Source organism: Leishmania braziliensis, chromosome 26, assembly GCF_000002845.2.
Source record: "Leishmania braziliensis MHOM/BR/75/M2904 complete genome, chromosome 26".
Classification (NCBI taxonomy): Eukaryota; Euglenozoa; class Kinetoplastea; order Trypanosomatida; family Trypanosomatidae; genus Leishmania; species Leishmania braziliensis.
Window position 1 is genome coordinate 727,951 of NC_009318.2, and position 19,518 is coordinate 747,468.

General features: G+C 57.3%; 2 protein-coding genes across 2 annotated transcripts; both read left to right on the plus strand.

Annotated features, from left to right (window-relative positions):
- Window positions 1-2,875: 2,875 nt before the first annotated feature.
- On the plus strand, window positions 2,876-5,935 carry LBRM_26_2020 (serine/threonine protein phosphatase-like protein; the record flags this gene model as incomplete). The annotated part of the gene is made up of 1 exon (XM_001562382.2): window positions 2,876-5,935. The coding sequence occupies one exon, from the start codon at window positions 2,876-2,878 to the stop codon at window positions 5,933-5,935; it is 3,060 nt and encodes a 1,019-aa protein (XP_001562432.2).
- Window positions 5,936-12,295: 6,360 nt separating this feature from the next.
- LBRM_26_2030 (putative protein kinase) lies at window positions 12,296-17,626 on the plus strand (the record flags this gene model as incomplete). Its single annotated transcript, XM_001562383.2, has 1 exon — window positions 12,296-17,626. One exon carries the CDS (start codon window positions 12,296-12,298, stop codon window positions 17,624-17,626), a length of 5,331 nt encoding a protein of 1,776 aa, XP_001562433.1.
- Between the last annotated feature and the right edge of the window lie 1,892 nt (window positions 17,627-19,518).

Consider the following 19,518-nt stretch of genomic DNA (forward strand, 5'->3'; position numbering starts at 1 on the left):
GAGATACAAGTGCGTGCCTCTGTGTGTCTGTAGCTTCCCCAGCACTCACTGCTTCTCTTCGTCTTCAGGGGCTAGCCGAACTCATCTTCAGAGCAGAGCCTCGCCTCTTCGCCTCCGCGTTTCCCGAGTGTACATATGTGGCACTGCCTGCCTGCCTGTCGCAGCGAGTATGTGTAGATCTTCGCTCCTGAGTGCGTTTTCTTATTTGTTTCCCTTTCAATGTTCTGTACTGCATGCAAATGACGATGGTGCTTGTCTGTTTTCCCTCGTTTGCGGATGTGTGGATAACGTGGACCTCTTCCGCCTCGTCGCCCTGCGACTCTTCTCTCCTCTTCCCCCCTTTTTTACGGCTTTGGTCTTGCGTCTTTCGTTGTTTCGTCTTCTTGTTGCTCCCCCTTCACCCTCCCCGGTAAGGGAGGCGGCGTGGCGTACATGTCTGACCTCACCCACATCTTCTCCTCTGTGCAGCTGTCTGTGCATGTGAGGGTTTTTCACACTGGTGTTGTCATTGCTACTTGTATTCTGACGTCTGTGCTTGCCACTCTCCCCCCCTGTGCAGCCGCCGCCGTTGACCTCTTCGCCTCCTCCCTTGTCGCCAGCCCATCCTTACTCTCTGACTCTTTCGCGCTGTTTCTCTCTCGCGCGAGGCTGTAAAAAAGGAGCGGTGCGTGTGTGTGTGTGACCACTGCAGCACGCCACAGACAAGCAGCCGCAGAAGAGAAGGAATGTGAGCGCAACACGAAAAGTAGACGCAAATGGTGAAGGAGGATAACAATTTCTTTTTCTTTTTGGGTTTGGGGGTGTGGTGGGCGCATACTACTGTTTTTCTGTCAGTTCATTTGCAGCGGCTTCTAGCGGAGTGGACGCTAATGAAGAGGGAGAGATGACCGCCAGCTACAATGGCGTGATTGAGTGAAAGGGACTTGCTATTATTGCGTTCATGTTTTTCACAACTGCTGGTGAGGATAGACGAGCGGGGAGAGGGAGGACCGTTGGCTGGGGGGGTGCGCTGGCAAATCTATGTCTAGTTTTCCACCCCCTCCCCTCACACCCAAGGGACACGGACATGCACGGACACGCACACACACACACACACACTTAATAAAGAGTAAGGGGGTCCGCCGCCTTCGTTTTCCCTTCCTCCTCCACCTACTCCCCGCACACGCACCTTCTCGTCTCTTGAACCGTCAAATGGTGGTCGCGGGTGTGTCTGCGTATGTGTGCGTGTATGTGGGGATGTGTGCAGTGTGTCGCTTGCGTAATAAAAAGGTACGCGTGCAGAATTGATCCAAGCACGTTGGAACAGAGTTTGTAAGGGCTCTAAGAGACGGAAAGGCAACGAAAGGAGAGACGGCCCTGGCGGGGTCAGCTATCTTTTTAAGGCAGGAGATCCCCCCTGTGCATCTGTTCGCGCATGTATGTGCGCCTCTTTCTCCTCCCCTCCTTTAATCTACTTTTGTGGCTAACAGACCCGACTGTCTTTTTCTCTCCCTCACTGGGCAGGGCAGGAGGGGAAACAAAATGTGGAGTTCAGAGACAGAAGTGCAGCGGGGATAGGGTGATGAGGGGTAAGGGGGGGGGGCGAAGCGAAGGGCGCATATATTTACCGAGTTGGCAAGACCCTACCAACAGCAACGGTAGCGCAAGCGAGAGAGAGAGAAGCCCCTTCACCTGTCTTTCGCTCCTTTTTTACAGGTATTTCAGAACATCGGCTGTGAGGCTGACATGCCTCCGCTTTCCTTTATATGGTGTCTTGCGATCAACTGCCCCATGTGCAACCCGCCATTCTCCGTCTCTTCCTACCTCTCCCTACATCTGCATACCTCTCCTTGTTTCCGCCTTCCCCTTTCACTCTCTTCACCTTCACGGTCGCCTTTCGACTCACTTGTCATGGGCACACACACACCAAGTGTGTTGCTTAACTCTTGCAGGCGCGTCTCTTGGCGAAATTCAGCGTAGGCAAAAAGGGAAAGAGGGACATAAAAGACTCGACGGAGTGAGAGGCAAGCACACACACGCGCGAGGCAATCACAAGCTCATCAGCTCATCCTTACCCTTTCCCCTCCCTCTCCCCCACGAACAAGCAAGTATAGAATCAACTAGGAAGGATTGAAGGGGAGAGGCACACTTTCATACACACCCACGTGTGTTTTGGCCGGTATCGCGGGCCTGTGTGCTCGTTTTCTTGCGAGCGCAGACTCTTCTGTCACCGCCTTTCCATTTTCCCAACTCTTCTCCGTGTCTACCTATCGGAGAGGCTGTGTTTGCTAACGGAATTGCTTCTCTTTTCTTCCCTGAGTCGTTTGGTTGCTTTTCCGAGTAACTTATTTTGTTTACCCCTTGCCACATCCACTGTCATTGTTCCTTTCACTCCCTCCCTCTCTTTCTCCTCTACGATTGAGGCACGCGTAGGGCACTGGGCTTTGTTTTTCTTTCGTATGTGCTTGCCTCTGCGCGTGATCACTGCATCTGTGTGACGACGACACACCACTCGCGAGAGACAGACAGCGAGAGGGAGGGAGGGGGGGGGGGAGAGGGAGGCCGTGTGCGTACACATTCTCTCTCTCTCTCTTTTGCTCACTCTTTTCTTTCGTCTTTTAGTTTATTTTTTTTCCTGTTCGCCGTGTGCCGCTGTCTCGCGCCTTGTCTTCGTTAAATACGATCCGCCACTGTCTACGCCATCTTTCCTTGTTCCCTCCTCTGTGCGCTTTCCTAACCGAGTGAGAGTACTTTGGCCTTCTCTTGCTTCTCTTCTCAGCGCTTTTTACGCCTTGCGAAGGGCGCGATACAGAGAAGCTTCCCCCCTTTCTCTCCTACCGACGCCACCTACCACACGCACAGCACAGCACTCCGGGTACGCGTCAGTGAGCCTCGCATGTCTGCCCATAGAACCAAGGGCATCGGTAGCGTCGTGCACGTTGAGGATGCCGCGGTGCAGTTTGTCCCACTGCATCTGCAGCTGTCCACCCGTGGTGGTGCAGGTGTGGCGACAGCAGATGAGCATCTCTACGGACCCCATACGAGCACCATACGCGTGAATCCATACGTACGCTGCGTGCACGACAGCGGGGTACCGAAGATTCGCTCCCTCCAGGAGCTCCTCACGCAGAAGGTTCAGCCGACTCCCGCAGAGCCAGATACGCCGTGCCTTCGACCGAGTCACGGGCCCGCAGAGGCGTGGGCGCAGTCGCCAGAGTTGTCGAGTTTCAACGACAGACATGTGACGATGACGTCGGCGCATTGCCAGATTGCGTCTCAGTGCCACAGTGACCCCCCATTCTCTGGTGCTCCTGCGGCATGCAATCCGTCGCCGGAGCTCTTCTTCACCGCCGACAGCGTCGCTACGCCAAACACGTTTGCCACAGTCAAGACTCACGAGATGCGCATCTTGTCCCGCCTCACGAAGCGCCTACGGTGGTCAGAGCGGCATCAGGATATGCCCTGTGGTGAGCCGATGGAGATGCTGCTAGTGGAGGTCGGCGGAGATGAGGACGAAGACGCTGAGGAAGTGACGGAGGATAAGGACGCTGATGTGATTGATGTTGTTCGCACTGATTCTCTAGACACACTCACACCGTTCCCAGGGGACCTTTTCCAGCAGCAAGATGAAGCTGGCGTACAGTTCCTGCCCTGCACCACTCGTGAGAAGGCAGAGGCGGCCGCGCGGGAAGGCGCCGTTGGCTGCGCCGCGGGGGAGGAAGCTCTGCGGCCCTTCGCCGTGGTCTCCAGTTTAGCGGCGAAGTCGAGTTTATCCCCACGGCAGGTGTTGCACTCGAGCGAGCGCATCGCTTCGTCCCACTCGTCCACCGGTGTCTGTTGTGCTTTTGCCAGAGACCCCACGCCTGCTGACGGAGAGAAATCTCACGTCACTGACGTCAAACACGCCGGCTACAGCGATACCTCATCGCGCCATTGCCACTACACCCGTGAGCCGCAGCGGGAGCATTCACAGTCTGCTGTTGTGGCGCTGCGCACTATGTACCCTGCTCCGGTGGCGAGGCTGGAGGAGAGCCCGTACCACTACATCATGCGCAACTACGTTGGCGGCACGTTTCTCTATTACCGCACGCCGGAGAGCAAGGGCTACTTTTTGCGGCTGTGCCACCGCGTCGTGGCCCAGGTGCGGCCGCTGCTAGAGCAGGAAACGCTCTCGCCCCACCATGGCCTCTTCCCTCGCATCAACGCACCGGCCTTTGTCTTCGGCGACATCCACGGCAACTTCGAGGACTTGTCCTTCTTCCTGAAGCGGCTACTGATTTTTCACGACTTCAACCTCACCCCAGCCAACATCTTGTGCCTCGGCGACTACGTTGATCGTGGCCCCTTCTCGCTGGAGTGCGTCATGCTTCTCTTCTCGCTCAAGATCATGAACGCCTCGAAGATAGTCATGCTTCGTGGCAACCACGAGGACCGCGTTGTCTGCGGTGATCTGCGCACCTACGGTCATAGCTGCTTCCTGGCTCAGTGCCACACTGTCTTCGGCTACACAGAGGGAACGAAGCTCTTCCGGGAGGTGACGGCACTGTTCAAATACCTCCCGCTGGCAGCGGAGCTGGTGATTCCGAGCGCACCAAATTTGTCGTTCCTGCGGTCGCAGCAGACCGTGATGCACCCGAACCTGTACGTGAGTCAGCCAGCGTTGCTGCTCCATGACGGAGATAGAACCAGGCAGGCTCGCTCAGCGTCGTCGCTGGCGCCTGACTCGGCAACGCGAATGCCTTCATTCGACTCGAAGCCCTTCTGCACGCCGCACCGCAACGGCGAGGTGGCTAGCGGCGACAAGGAAAGTGCCGACGCATTGTTCCAGAACTCTGCCAGCGCGGCGGCGGCGTCCCCGCTGCCGACCGGCTACAGCACGATTGCGGACGCCTCTCTAGCATATGGGCAGCCGTCTCGGCATGAGGCGCACGAGGAGCGCATTTTGTGTGCCCACGGTGGCATCCCCCGCTTTGACTGTTCGCCGCTGGTGGAGAACGCGCTCGCCTTTCTGCGCAGTCTCTCCTTTCCCCGCATGCTCACGTTGTTCCCGAACAACCCGGCCGTGAAGGATGACGTCGAGTGCATGCCGGACTACTTTGTGAAGCAGGAGCTGGAGGCACTATGGCGCCGCTACCCGTCCGCTGCCCCACCCGGCTTTACAGCAGCGTGCCGACGCGAGGACGCAGAGGCCGCTGCCGCTGCTGGTGTTGCCACTACCACTACCCTGAGTGTGTCTCCCTCCTCGGAGGCTTTGTCTTCTACCTCGAATCGGTGTAGGATGAAGAGTAGCAGCAGTGTGGGCAGAAGTGCGGGCGACCACGAAATTGCCGCAGCCGCAGCGCGACCAGAGGCGGAGACATTGTCCCGCACCTCATTGTGCTCGGTGGCGTCCTCCTTGTCCTCGACGACGAGGTCGCCGTCTGCGCTGCGCAGTGAGCAGGAGCGGTGCCAGGGCCACAAGTCGCTGACGGTTGCGCGCCGCAGCAGCGACTTTTTGCCGCAGCTGACCGAGGGCGACGTGCGCAAGGGCTGGTACATCATGTTTGACTTGCTCTGGTCGGACCCCACCTCGATGGAGCTGGAAAAGGAGGCAGCACGCGCGGACTGGGAGGTTTCCCGGGACGCTGGGGCCGTGCAAGACACCGCTGGCGCCACCGCTAGAAGGCCAACAGCCCACATGCACGTCAACGAGTGGGGCTTCACTGTCAACACCCGCGGCAGCAACGTGGTCTCCTTCTCTGCCAAGGCAGTCGACACGTTCCTCACTGCGTACCACTACTCCATGCTCTTCCGCGCTCATCAGGAGAAGGCGCATGGGCTGCGGTGGAGTAAGAGCAACAAAGTGCTTACCATCTTTAGCAGCAGCAACTACATGGGCCACCGTAACGGTGCTGGATGCGTCGTTGTCGCCGCGAACGGCGAGGTGCAGATGATTGAGAAGGTGGTAACCATGTAACTCTTATGATAGGCCACAGCAAGCGAGGAGGAGGAAGCACTGGCTCGTAGGCGCATACGCAGAAAATCTCATCAAGCGGCGTCCTTTTTCGTACTATCGTGATGCCCTGGCGTGGCGCTTCGGAGAGTCGCGCCTCTACGTGCTTGATGAGGCAGTGTTGTTGCAATGCACTATGCTGCACACCGCTGCCAAATTTTTCTGCACCCCCATTCCCCTCTCCCTTTGTTTTAGCTCCAGCTTGAATCCGCGCTGCCTGTGTCCTCAGCTCCTGTCCTGTTGTGTGTTACGTGAGCGCTGGTCAGTGCTTGCGTCCCCTCCTTTTTTCTTCTGCGAATTGTCTTCTCTCCTTTCCCTCCCTCCCCCCTCCCGTCACCCTGTCATCGCTTGTGGGGGCGCTCACGTGGCTTACCTTCATAGTTCTCTCTATTTTTCCGCCACAGCGGCAACTCTCGCCTCTCCTGCTGCTGCCAATGGCAGCAATGCTCATGAGCGTGTACGTGCTGGTGTGCATGTGTGTATTTGTGTGTGTCCTCAAGAGTCCGCCTACAAGCAAAGGAGAGGAAAAGGGCAAGGGGGAAACACGCAAGCGAGAGAGCGAGAGGCCCTTTCACCAGTGTCCTATGCAACGCCTGCTTCTCTCCCGCCTCTTCTCGTTCAGTCCATGTGTGGTGGTGTTGTGCCTTCTCCTCACATCATTCTTGGCACTGATGGCGAGGCATTGTGTGTCTCTTTTTTGGGGCGATGATGACGGGTCGTGAGATAATCTGTGTGATCGAACGTCACCCAGAGATATAGAGGGAGTGCAACTCTGTAAAGATGCACTGCTTCATGCAACTCCAGTTCCATTGTAGGCTATGGTGAAAGCACGCCTTGGACACCGTGAATGCCGGCGAGTGGCCCTCGTTCTCCCACTTCCTTACCCCTTTCGCTCCCCCTAAGCCGGCAAGCGGGAAGGTGCTGGCTCCTTCAACAGCGTGTTGTGTCCTTCCGTTGCCTGCTCGCAGCGTTGAGGCCCTTCCTGGCGACACGGCGGTGCGGCACGACCGGGGGCGGCCGAGCTTCCCCTTCTCTCCTCAGCGCAAGCGCCATCGTTGCACTGCCTGCCAGCGCTGCTTTGTAGTTTCCGCTTGATTTGAGAGCGCGCCACAGCGGTCTTCTGGCCCCTTCTCTCCCATCCTTTCTGCGGTCCGTGACTTCAGAGTCGGTCCCACCCATCCGGCCTCCTTCGTGCCCCACCCGGTGGGAGGGGAAGCTGGAAGGGCGGGGGCGGCTCTGCACTCTCGCCCGTGAGGAAACACAGCTTACACGCGCATCGATGGGCTTGTGTAAGAGGTGCGCTCTACACTTGCCGGTGTGGCCTCGGTGTAAGCGGCCCAGTCGCGCACACACCGCCCAGCGGTCGGATCCACTGGGCCGAATACGCCGACTCGCTCAGGGCGTCGCTGCAACTCACTCCCTCTCCCCCTCCTTCCCTTTCTCTCTTTCTCTCTCCTCTCTATTTCTTAAGCTGACGCCGGAAAGGAGGTGTTTACGCCTTTCTCTACCCTGCGTGTATTTGCCTATATCGTGGATGCATTTGTGTGTGTGTGTGTGCTTGAGCAGTGGTGAGCTTAACTAACGACGAGTAACTTTTATAAAGCAAGCGACTAAGAGCCACGCAGGCACAAGTAACGAACTCATTATGGGTGGTGGTGGGACGACGGAGCGACATGCGTGTACGTGCACACACCCCCTCTTTCTTTCTCTCTCTCTGTGTGTGCTACTAAGGCGGCGTTCTTGTCTTAGGGGAGTGGCTAAAGCCCAACGCCAACGTCGCCGCCATCCCCACCTCTTCCAGCACTCTCCGTCCCCTTGTGCTTTTACTTCTCTGTTATGCACAGGAGCGCTCTCCCGTTACACCCACTGGCCCCTTTCTTTGTTCACCTGTCCATAACGCCGAGGTAGTGGAAAAAACGAAAGAGAGCATGATAGCGAGGCACAACACCCGCGAGTGTGTCTTTTCAACGAGTTCGACCCCTTTTCTACGCACGCTTGAACAAGCCGCCAGCCCCGTCGGCGACTGTGTGTCTGTGTGTGTGCGTGTGTCTCAGTCTGTGTCAATCTTCATCAAGGGGTGGATGCAATGCTGAAAATGGCCCCTTTTCCACATACCCGTACACTGTTCTTCCTCCTCTGCTTCTCTTGTCTTGCATGTGGCTTGCAACCGTGCCGCTGCTTCTTCCTCCCGCCACTCCAGCCTTTTTTTTCCTTCATGCGTACACACACTCACGTACAGCGTATTCTCCCTTCCTTTCTCTTTGGTTATTTCTAGTCTCGGTGGTAGATGCACCGGGGCGTGGCTCACGTTACCGGCGAAGACAGAACGCACAGCGGAGAGAGGCGAAAAAAGCCCACGACCGGTCTCGCAAAGGCGCGATAGAATACGAAAAAAAAAAGAAGGCAAACAAAGAGCACAGGCAGACCATTTTTTTTTCGTGTGAAAGGCCCCTCCCCCCCTCCTCTCCCTCTGTTCGCCAGGCCCAACACTTTCTTCACCCCTCCTCTTCGTCTCTCTCTCTCTCTCTCCCCCCTTTCTCTACTGTTCAACCGTCCTCTTTCGCTCTTGGAATCCCAGTGCGAACGCGACCACCACCGAGGAAACCGGGCGGCCTCCCACATTCCAACAATTAAGGCGCACAACCACACGCTCCAAAGAAGAAGAAGAAGAAGAAAGGCATATTCGCGTGCGTTTGTGTGTGTTTCTCTCCTCCATTCTCTGTGCTTGTAGGCGGCACTCCTGTATGAGTGTCTCTGGGTTGCTTGACAATCGCTGCTGCTGAGGTGATTCACCGCTTGACATAGACTTACCAATTCACCGATCGCCTTGGCAGCTACTCTCACGAGTGCTCCTCTTGCATTTGCACTGATTCCCCTTACGCAGACACACACACACACACACGTAGAGGAGTGCCTTCTCAACCTCTTATCTCTTCTTCCTCTCGCTTCTTATCAACCCTCATCACATCTTTTCACTTGGCCACACGCTTTGGAGCGGTGGAGTTCTCGTGCCTGTGACAGCGCAGTTGTCTGTCTGTCTCTCTGTATGTACCTGCTGTGAAACTGTTTTCCTCTCTTCTTCGCACTTCCAACCCCCCTATTCTCACGACGAGCTTTGTTGCTTCCGTTGTGTCTTTCTCTCTCTTCCATTGCCATCGTTGCTCTGCTGGTGGTTCCTTCCCCCCAATTTCACACACCCACACACCCACACACACACACACACTTGATCATCTCCGTCCCCCTCTCTTGGTCTCTCCGTGTCTCGTGCACAAGTGTGTCTCCTTGTTGTGTTCTGGCTGGTATTGTACTTCTGCTGTGAAGATTATTTTTCGTCTTCTTCTTCCCGTCAGCTCGTGTTGTGTAGTCGTTTTGCCGCCCGCCCTCTCCTCCTCTTCCTCCTTCTCCTCTACTTGCGCGTGGGGGGGCCTCTCTCAGTCGGTGCGGCAGTCCACCTGCCTTTGGTTTTGCCTGCTCGATTCTCAAGAGCGACGCCCGTGCACAGGCGCGGAACACAAGAGACAGACTCACGCACATACCTACGGAGGCAAACCGTATTCAGTGGCACATTCACGCGAATACGCACACGCCCAGCAACAGTGTCTGCCCTCGTTTTCCTCCTCCTCCTCCTCCCGCGCCCCTCCCCCTCCCGCCCGCTCCCACACGCGCACCAACGCACTACGGCTGTCCGTCTCCTCAACTCAGCGCCGACTCTCTGTTTTTTTTTTTTTTTTTTGCGCTTTTGGTTTTTCTTTTGTTCGCCCCCTCCCTCTTTTCACCGTTTCGTTGGCCTCCGGTGTTGGTGCCTCGACGTGGCAGCCTCGCACCTGCCCTCATATCTATGGTTCTTGCGACACTAAGAAGGATTCTTCAGCTCCATCCCTCTGCCCTACCTTGCTGCTTACTTTCCACCGTTCTGAACGTCACAGGGTCTCGCCTCACAAGGCTAGGCACGCGCGCCCCCACGTGGAGGACTTCCAGCTGCTAAGGCACAAGGGGGCGGGCTCACCTCGCTCTCCGTCAACTCGCAGACGAAACCGGTCAGTCCAGCTCTGCATCATTTCTACCCACTCCTCCACCACCAACCCCGCTCCAGCGAATTGGGCCAGCGCGTCTGTGCAGCGCGTGCATTTGCAGTTTTTCTTTTGTTCTCATCGTCGGCCTCTCTCACTTTCACAGGCGCACACCTACTGCGTGCATCATCACCCTCAGCGCCGGATGCAAAACAGTTGATTGGCTTCCCCCTGTTGTGCTCTCTCCTGTCTGTGTGTAGCGCTGTCCACCGTTCGCTCACGCTTCTCTCTTTCTCTTCAATCTTGTGTTGGGGCTTTCACTGCACCAACTACCACCGCCAGCCACCCCTGCAGCTGCCACCGCTGCCAACACTGTCGTCATTATTTTCCTTTCAGTGCGTCCTCCTCCCTTTTCTCCACGCTTCACTGTCTGCGCGCTCGTCGCTTCTCGTCCCGCTCTCGTTTGTGTGTCTGTTTATTTGTTATTTTCTTCTCTGCTCTTGGTGTGCATACACCTCCGCCCTCTTTCCGTTTGCCTTTTCCGCATTGCCACTTCCGACTTCTGACTGAATCTTCTTTCGTTTTTTTTTTTTTTTAATTGGCGCACTTGACGCCTTCACTGTGCTCTTCTCGCGTTGCGCCGTCCGTGTCTGGGAGGGCGTGCTGTTGCTGCCGTTGTTTTTTTTGCGGGGTGTGTGTCTCTCGTTCTGCTACATCTACTCTTGTCGCTTCTGTGTTGTTGTTGTTGTTGTCCTCCTCTACAGTTGCTGGTGCTCGTACCTGTGTGTGTGTGTGTGTGCTTGGTACTGTAATTCCCTCGGCGTCTTCTGCAAAACTGGAACGATTGAGTATTGCCTCACCCCCTCCCTTGGTGCACCTTCCCACTACCTCAGGTTGTATGCGTGTGCGCGTGTGTGGGGCGACTGCTCTCAACAACAACAACAACAAAAAAACGAGGGGTTTTCCTTTTGCTCGTGTTTCGATCTTTTTTTTCATCTCTGCTTCGTTGTCGCCCGTGTTGGATCTTCGGTTTTGCCTTTCGTGGTGCGCCTCTGCGTGTGCGCTGTTTTCGCTTTGTGTCGTCGTGGCCCCTCTCCCCTCTTACACCTTCTTGGCCCTTCTTTTCAGGCTTCTGCACTGCGCCTGCCCCTTTTTTTGTCATTTTACAGCGTCACATTTCCTCTTTTTGCCGGCACACGCACGCATTTTACCCACCAGCAGTGCTGAATTCTTCACCAGCCCTCTTGAGCCCCCCCCCACCCCCACCCCCACTCCACCCACTCGTCTTGCCATACACCCCCGGCTTAAGCATATTACTCGCCTTGCACGTGTGTCCCATCTGTATCTTTTCGCTCCTCACTTACTCTCCCAGCAGCTGTAGAGGCCCTGTTCACTGTACATAGCAGCTCTCTAAGAAGAAGCACCACGGAAGAAGAGAGCATCCGATCTCCATCTCTGCTTCCCCCCGCGAGCGACGCTCACGATCACGCCTCCACCCCGTATCCCTTCCGCTCCTCTCTTGCTTGTCTTATCTTGGCTTTAGTTTTCTCTCTTGTTGGTTTCTTCGCTAGTGCTCTTGCCTTCTGTGTCAGCACACACCCACACCCACACCCCCAGAGGTATCGAATATCTCGATCTACATGCATATCCTCATATGGATGTGTATTGTTTTCCTGCTCTGCCTTCTTGTTCATTTCTCCCTACCTTGCGTGTTTGTGTATCTTTCTCGTACTCTCTCAGGTGAGGGCACGTGCGTGTGTGTTGTGTGTGTTTCTTCTGCTTACGCATCTGTTTTTCTCTTTCCTCCGAGAAAAGGATTGTGCATTATCGCTTGTGTAATCTCTCTGCTTCTTCGTTGTTGATCGTATCTCTCTCTCTCTCTCTATTGATATACACACACACACCCACACACGTGTATGTGTGTGCGCCTTAGGTATATCGATACACATACACACCTCTCTATCATTCTATATTTATATAGCTAGAGGTAGAGGTAGAGCTAGAGGGAGAGGGAGAGGTAGAGAGAGAGAGGGAGTACGATAGATGAAGATATATACGTATGCGTGTGTGTGTGTGTGCTTGTTTATTTGTTTGATCGCATTTTTTCACTTCACACATTGCAGCGCTTTCTCAACCCTCTTTTCCCCCTTCTCGTTATCATCGTGCTCATCTTTTCCGTCTCGGATTTCTTTGCTAACTTTCAGTCCTGTAGTGGCGTATCAGCTCAAGTAGGAGGAAGTGACACTTTTCTGTATCGCTTACGCTGTGGTTGAGTTCGCCGTCGTCTCTCCCTGTTTGAGCGCGCTTGACAGCCATGTCTGATGTACCCTTACATAGCGGACGCACCACCATACACAGCAACAACGCGTACCACGCTGTCGGCGAGGGGGGAGACCAGCATTTGGGGCAGCAGAAGCCTTCCGTGCGTGACAGCCGCGCTACCACCTCTGTCGAGCCGATGACGGCAGTGCAAGTTGTCGACCGGCTGCGCTGGTGGCGCACTTATCGTGTGCGTGAGCAGCCCATCCCGGTCGATCACGTTGTGCTTCGCGGCTGCTACGCCAACTACTCCTCTTTTGGCACTCGTCCCTTAGCGTCGGGCGTCGCACGGCTGCTGCAAAAGGCACGTGCAGTGCGAGAACAGTACCTCCGCGCACAGCAGCAGCAGCAGCAACAACAGGAGGCACAGCACCAAAGTCGGCAATGCTCGAGTCTGTTGATAGCCTCAACAGTGGGGACATCCGTGCGCAGTGCTTCGAGTGAGCGACTGCACAACGGTCCGAGGGAGATGGAACGCGCCACGGGTTGTATGGCAGACGGGGAGGAGGGCCATTATGGCGGACGTCAACAGCAGCAACACCGTGAGATGAATGAGAAGGCAAAGGAGAAGCTGGACAACAAACGTAGAGCCGCGGTTACGTCATCCTCACTGCTGCCACCGCGGCCCCTCAGTGAGGATACTGCCGCTTTCCGCGGTGAGCCGGCGGTGCAGTGGGGTTCTTCTACTACTCATGTTCTCTGCAGCCCACTCTCGGTGTCAGGTTCAGTCGGCACCTTCTCACCTTTCGTTAGAGCTGCTGCTGGGTCTGCACAGACTCTGGATACGCACTCGTGTGCGCTGTATGTTCCCTCGGAGCAGGAGGCGCGCGCCGCTGAGCGACTGCTCATGCTCTTTCGGCCCCGCGCTGCCTCAGCACCGCTGCGGTCATGTCGGCATCGGTACGCTGCAGGACACCTTGACGTCGCGTCGCGTGAACTCAACGGTGAGTCGCCTCTTCAGCGCGATCGAGGATGCAAGGACGCCGCCGAGCCGCACCACAAGCGCATGACCTGCATTTCCGCATCTGACGAGATAACAGATGTTCACCGGGTCCCCGGGGCCGCCGAAGCTGTGATAGTCCTGCACCACGCCCCGCGCCTCATTTTGTACGAGAAGGGGCTGAACCCGAAGGCGGCGCTGTGGGCGTCCGACGTTTCCTCAGACGCCTTCGAGAACCTCAACGACGCCGCGGCGGAGAGCTCAGCGGAGGTTTTCGCGCTGAGAAACCTTCCCTTGTGCGCGTTTGAGCGCTTCTTTTATCAGCAGCAGCTCCGCGGGCTGGCGGAGACGGAGGGAAGCCGTGAGCCGGTGTTGCCGTCAACATCGCCAGTGGCTGTAAACGCAGGCGCGGAGAGCGCTGGCGTCCCTGCAGGCGACACGGCCTCCGCTCCGACGGGCGCTGCTGCGACGACAGGCATTTCCAGGGGTGACAGCTGTGTTGTGAATGGCAATGACACATTGTTCTTCGGCTCCCCTCTGACGGCGGTCCTAGCGTGCTCGCTGAAAGGTACTGTGTCACTGTCGCCGGCCGCGGCCGGTGCACCTAGCTGCGAAGCCGGAGATACTTCTGCCCGGCGAGTTGCACCGTATCGCGGCCGTGGCAGAGGCAGCGGTAGGAATAATAGGAGGAGGGGAGGCCGGGCCGCGCTGCGTGCTGTCTCAGTGCCGGTCCTACCGCCAGTGTACAAGGGTGGCTGTCCGGAGATGGGTGCCCCTGCATCACACCGCCACCGCAGCTCCCGAGCGCGGCTGCAGCGACAGCAGCAGCAGAACCCGAGTCATCCCTCTTCGATTCTTCCGGCGGGGCTGCGCTCGGGTACGGTGTCGCAGGACGTTGCCCACTTGTGCCTCCGTGTGGATGACCTGCAGGACGTGTACGTGTTCAATCCAGTCGTGGATATGATCGGCAAGGGTGCTTTCTCCAAGGTGTACGCGGCGGTTCCTATCCTGCGCGGCAAAGAAGGACTGCGGCGCTTCGCCTCGCCGCTGTTTAGCAGACAGGTGGCCCCGTGCAGCAGCGCCGAGCTCGGTGGCGGTGGGCCACAGGAGGGAGGCAGGAGCGCTTCGATTGCCAGGAGGGAGAGCTCAACGCACGGAGCTTTGTCGTCTCCAGCGCTGCGTGTGGACTCTGCGGCTGGCACTGCTGTCCGTGACACGGCTGGGCCACTGGCAGAGGATGAGTCGAGAAATCGCAGACCGCACGAGAAGTCACTGACCGTGTCTCTGCGCTCTATTCCCGTTGTTGCACTCAAGGTCATCCCGCGCAAGGCACGCCAGAAGCCGAAGGCGCCGCTTGGCTCACTTGCTGCCATGCCTTCTGCCGCTGCTGCCGTGACGGGAAGCGCCACTTCCAATGTGCAGCAAGCAGCGCAGAGCGATGGCGACAGCGTGCGTCGCGAGCTTGTTGAGATTGAGCGTGAGGTATCGATCCTGCGCCGTCTTCACCACACCGGCTGTTCGCAGTTTTTCGAGGCGATTCGCACCCCAGACGCGTTCGTCATCGCGATGCGCGTCTTCCCTGGCAGCATGGATGCACAGCACTACATCTCCCGCTACGGGGCGCCATCGGAGGCGCGGGCGGCGCTGCTGCTTTTTCAGCTCGTCTCTACAGTGCAGTACCTGCACACCACCTTTGGGCTCATTCACCGCGACATCAAGCTGGAGAACGTCCTCCTGTCCGAGGCGGACGCCTCAGTTCCTGACACACGCATTTTCGAGGTGCTGGGGGAGGCTGTACACAAGTCCGATGCGTCGACCATAATGACCATGAGTGCGTGTGGCCGACAAGGCTGCGCCTCGACGACGGTCGCTGTGGGAACGCGGACGGCGGCACAGCACAGCCGCTCGAGGGCCTCCCACAATGTCACACGCCTGCTGCGAGTGACCCTCATCGACTTTGGGCTCGCTCGCCGCACCCGTGTGAATGCCCTCTCACCGACCGCTTCCGCGTCGCATGGGCGCGGCTCAGTGGCACGACACGGCAGCCTGAACGCGTCCAGCAGGTCGCCAACGTACATTGCCTCATTTCCACCCACTAGTGCCACACTGGCCGCCGGCACCGCCCAAGTCCATCGCAACGCCAGCAACAGTAGCTTCAGTGGCAGTCTAGGCTCTCCAGCGTCGCTCAGCACTGGGGGTGCTGCGGGTGCAGTGATGCATTTCAATAGTGGAAACAGTTCCAGCGACAGCTACGCGGCGGCCAAGCGGGCCCCACCGAGGCCGCCACTTCTTTGCCGCCCACCCAGCACGACTGTGGGTGCTGGCATGTCCCACCATGGGCCGGGTGGCACAGAATTCGGCGGGATGGAATGCACCATGTCGCGCGTTGGGATGCCTTCACCGATGCCGTCCACGGCGAACATGTTCACGCGCTTTCTCGATGTAGAGGAGGAGATGGATGAGGAAGAGAATGGCGGCGCCGGTGGAGCAGAGGAATGGTGCACGCCTGCCAACCCGCTCACGAGAGCCAGGGGCTTTGGTCCAAGTAGTCGACAAGACATGGCCGAAGGTGAGGATGACAGCGGCGCCTTCAGCACCGGCATGAGCGCATCTGAGACAGATGATGAATGGGAAGGCGGCAGCACAGCTGAACCAAAGGAGGGGGATGCCCAGGAAAGGGAGGAGCACAGCAAATCCTGGCCAAATAAGGAGCATGGCGCGCGCGCTGCACTCCTGTCTCCGAGCGTGCTGACAGCACAACCACAGACGCCGCCAGGAGCAGCGGTGATTCCTCCGCAGCCTGTGCCTCCAACCCTGCCGCTTCAGGCCGGCACCACTGCTGTCACCTCTAGTCACTTCAACGCCGAAAGCAGTAGCAGCTGCTGCACCACTAGCGATGCCGGGCTGCGCTACCGGTGTGCTAGCTGTATTTACACCTCTCAACCTCATCTGCCTCCGGCCACCGCGGCTGATGTGCACTCGGCGCCGGACGACACTGAGGCAACACTACTGCTCACGCCGTGTGGTACAGAGAAGTACCTCCCGCCTGAAGTGCTCTCGTGGATCCTGGAGAACGGCTGGGCGCGGCGCTCGACCACAGTGGGCCTCGCCCGCGCAATGGACCTGTATGCCATTGGTATTGTCGCATATGTGCTTCTCAGCGGCTGCTTTCCTTTCAACGCGTCCTCGCGGGCAACGCTGCTTCAGCAGCAGCAGCGGGTGCCGCGCTGCAACAGCGCTCGCTGGGCTGGCGTCAGCAGCGCGGCCATCTCGTTTGTGCAGAAGTTGCTCGAACCGGATCCGCGGAAACGCATGACAGCGAAGGAGGCTCTCGAGCATCCATTCCTGCACGAGGTCCGCCAGCTCGCCGAGAAGTTGTCACTTGTGCCGCACGGTGAGGGAGAGGAGGTGTCACACCCGTCGACTTGGCAGGACAGTAGCCAGATTGACAACCACCATCGCCCCGGCAGCGGCAGCCCAGGTCGGTACTATGACGACGACGCCAACGTGCATGCGAGGTGGCACTGGGCCACGAGCACCACTGCAACGACGGCAACGGCAACAGGTAGCTTGCTTCGCTCGGTGCCGTCACCGACGCACGCCGACCACACGTGCTCTGGTGCCGCGATGGAGTTGACGTCAGCGTACCAGAATGCCATCTTGAGCTTCGCCACCAATGATGCTCAGCGTCCCCCCGTAGCTGACCAGAACGGGGTCGTGATCGTGAATGAGTCATCAGCGCTGAGCAGCAGCACTGGCGCACACCACAGAAGCGCTGGCGGTAGTGGGGAGCTGGCACCTCTTCATCGTGTGGAGGGTGACACCGCGTCAATGGCAATACGCCTTAGCGGTAGTCGCCATCTACCTGGTGTACCCAGCGTGTGCCGTAGCAGTGATGAGTGCGAGGAAGACGACTTGCTCGCCTCCATTACGCGTGATATGCTTGGTGGGGTACAACCACTGCTGCAGGCTTGCAAGGAGAGTCTGAGCCCGACAAGATCACTGACGCCTGCCACGACGACGACGTCTACACCATGCGCGGCAACGATGGCAAGGGCAGTACCGATCGAACTGCTTGCATCTCCCTCTTTGGCGACACGTCCAGTGAAGCTCTCATCATTTTCAACCCCGCTTTCCCCCGCGACAGGCGCGGCTCCGTCAGTAGACGGTGCCGCGGCGAAGAGGGCGACGCTGCCAGAGCCAACATCTGCCGCTGCAGCAGCAGCATCGGTTCCAGCACTGGTGCCAAGCAGTACGTATGATGCAAATGTGAATCGGGATGTTTCTCCTTTGCGGGCAGTGACGACCACCACTGCGGAGGTTGTTGAGGGTGGCGGAGACGACTTATTCGAGTCCCTCTACAACAACATAATGCTCAGTGACTGAGGTGGAGTGGGTTTCTCCTTACCCGTGCTACACGTGCCTGCTTCTTATTCTCGCTGTGCCCGTGGGAAGAGGGTATCGCGCAAGGGCCTTTGAGAAGCAACTATCTGCTTGGCCTTGAGGGCGTTTGCGTGGCCCTTGCTGTGCTTCTGCTCCCATCTAGGTTCGTGGAGTTTTACAGTGTTAACGCTTGCAGTGTGGTATCCCCGCCTTCGACTACTCCAGAGGCGTAGCGTGCTCCCGATGGAAGTGGATGTGGTGGTGGTGGGGGGGGGGCTGTGAGCAGAGGTGCGCCAAGAAGGAGCCAGTGCCACTCTTCGTCTTTCATCTTTATTCTCTGGATCCGTTATCAGCGCACTTTCCATTCTTCATTTGATCGATACTTTTACTATTATTTTCTTTTCTGGTTTCAGATGTGCTTGTGTGTGTGTGTGCTTGTGCGTGTGTGTGTGTGTGTGTGTGTGTGTGTGTGTGTGTCGTCATCGTCATCGTCATCGTCATCGTCATCTCACATTTTCTCCCTTCGTTGTCTTGGGTGCCTTTCGCTCCCCCCTCTTTTTCCCGCTTCTCTACATCTGCCCCCCCTCCCCCTTCCCCCTGTTCCCACGTCAGTACCTCTGCGAGCACCACCCTCCTCTTCTCTTTCTTGCTCAGTGCAGGTAGAGAGGGTGTGTCTCTGTGTGTGGGTGTGTGTGTGGTTTAGTTGCAATGCAGTGCCTTTTCCTTCCCAGTTTTGCTTGCTCTCTTTTGCCCCCCCCCCGTCCCACACACTCTCTCCCTACAGACGAGTGGATGTGCTTGTGTTGGTGCGCGAGCGCGCGTGTGTCTCTGTCTGCGCATCTGTGTGCACCACTCCTCTTCTCTTTTCGGTGCTTCCCTCCCCCTCTCGCACTGTAACTGAGCCACTTTGCGTTGCCTATTCGAAGAAAACTGAGACATGCGGCTGAGCGATAATGGTCAATCAAGTCAACAAGTGTACTTGGGTCTCCCTCTCTCTCTCTGTGCGTATCTGTGTTTCCTTCAGGCCGTTTCTCCCCTCTCACCACCTTCTCCTCCCTGTGTAAGGCGCACACTTGTGTACATGTATGTCTGCGTGCGTCGGGGCAGGGGGTGAGTGGGAAGGGAGGGGGAGGTATGGGAGAGGCCTGTGTTGCTTATAAGTGTGTCCAATCGGCTCCGCCTTGCTATATCCGTCGGCGGAGCACACGGCAAGTGGGGAGAGAGAGAGAGAGGTGCCCCCTGCAGTCCACCACTCCCCTCTTCCCCCCTCCCCCCGCTTCTTTGCAGTATTGCGCTATTTCATATGTACGTAGAAGAGAGCACACACGCCTCTGCCTGTAGGCGCATCCGTATGCTTTCATGAAAGCTGGCAGAAAAGGATCAGCAGCCTCCGCGAGAGGCAACTCGGTGAAAATGCAAGTGTATGGCAGATGAGACGATCGAAAGAAGAAGAGCGACAGCAGCGGAAGAACGACGCCAATGGGCTGTTTCGCACTTAAAGCTCAGCGTCTCAGTGCACACCCAAGCGTGTTTTATATTTGCACACTTGTCTAGTGAGGGGAAGGCCTTTTGGTTTTACTTGAACCCTTCCACACCTGGCAGAAGGGGGGGGAGGGAACACCGCGGAGAAGACACGGGGACTGGCTTTACGTTCTTCCTCGCCCCTCTCTTCATCTTCATTATTCTCCTGTACGCGGTGGCGTGCCTGCACTTTCAGACTCCCCCTCCCCCCACACCCTCTGGTTTGTGAGCCCATGTACGCGCCGCGCGGCTGCTCCTTCCCCCTCACCATTTTCTGCTCTACGCCACTGATACGTATGTAATCATCACCCTACCCTTTACTTCACTATGGCCCCCTTCTCTCCCTCTACCGTGCTCATGAATATCAACATGGA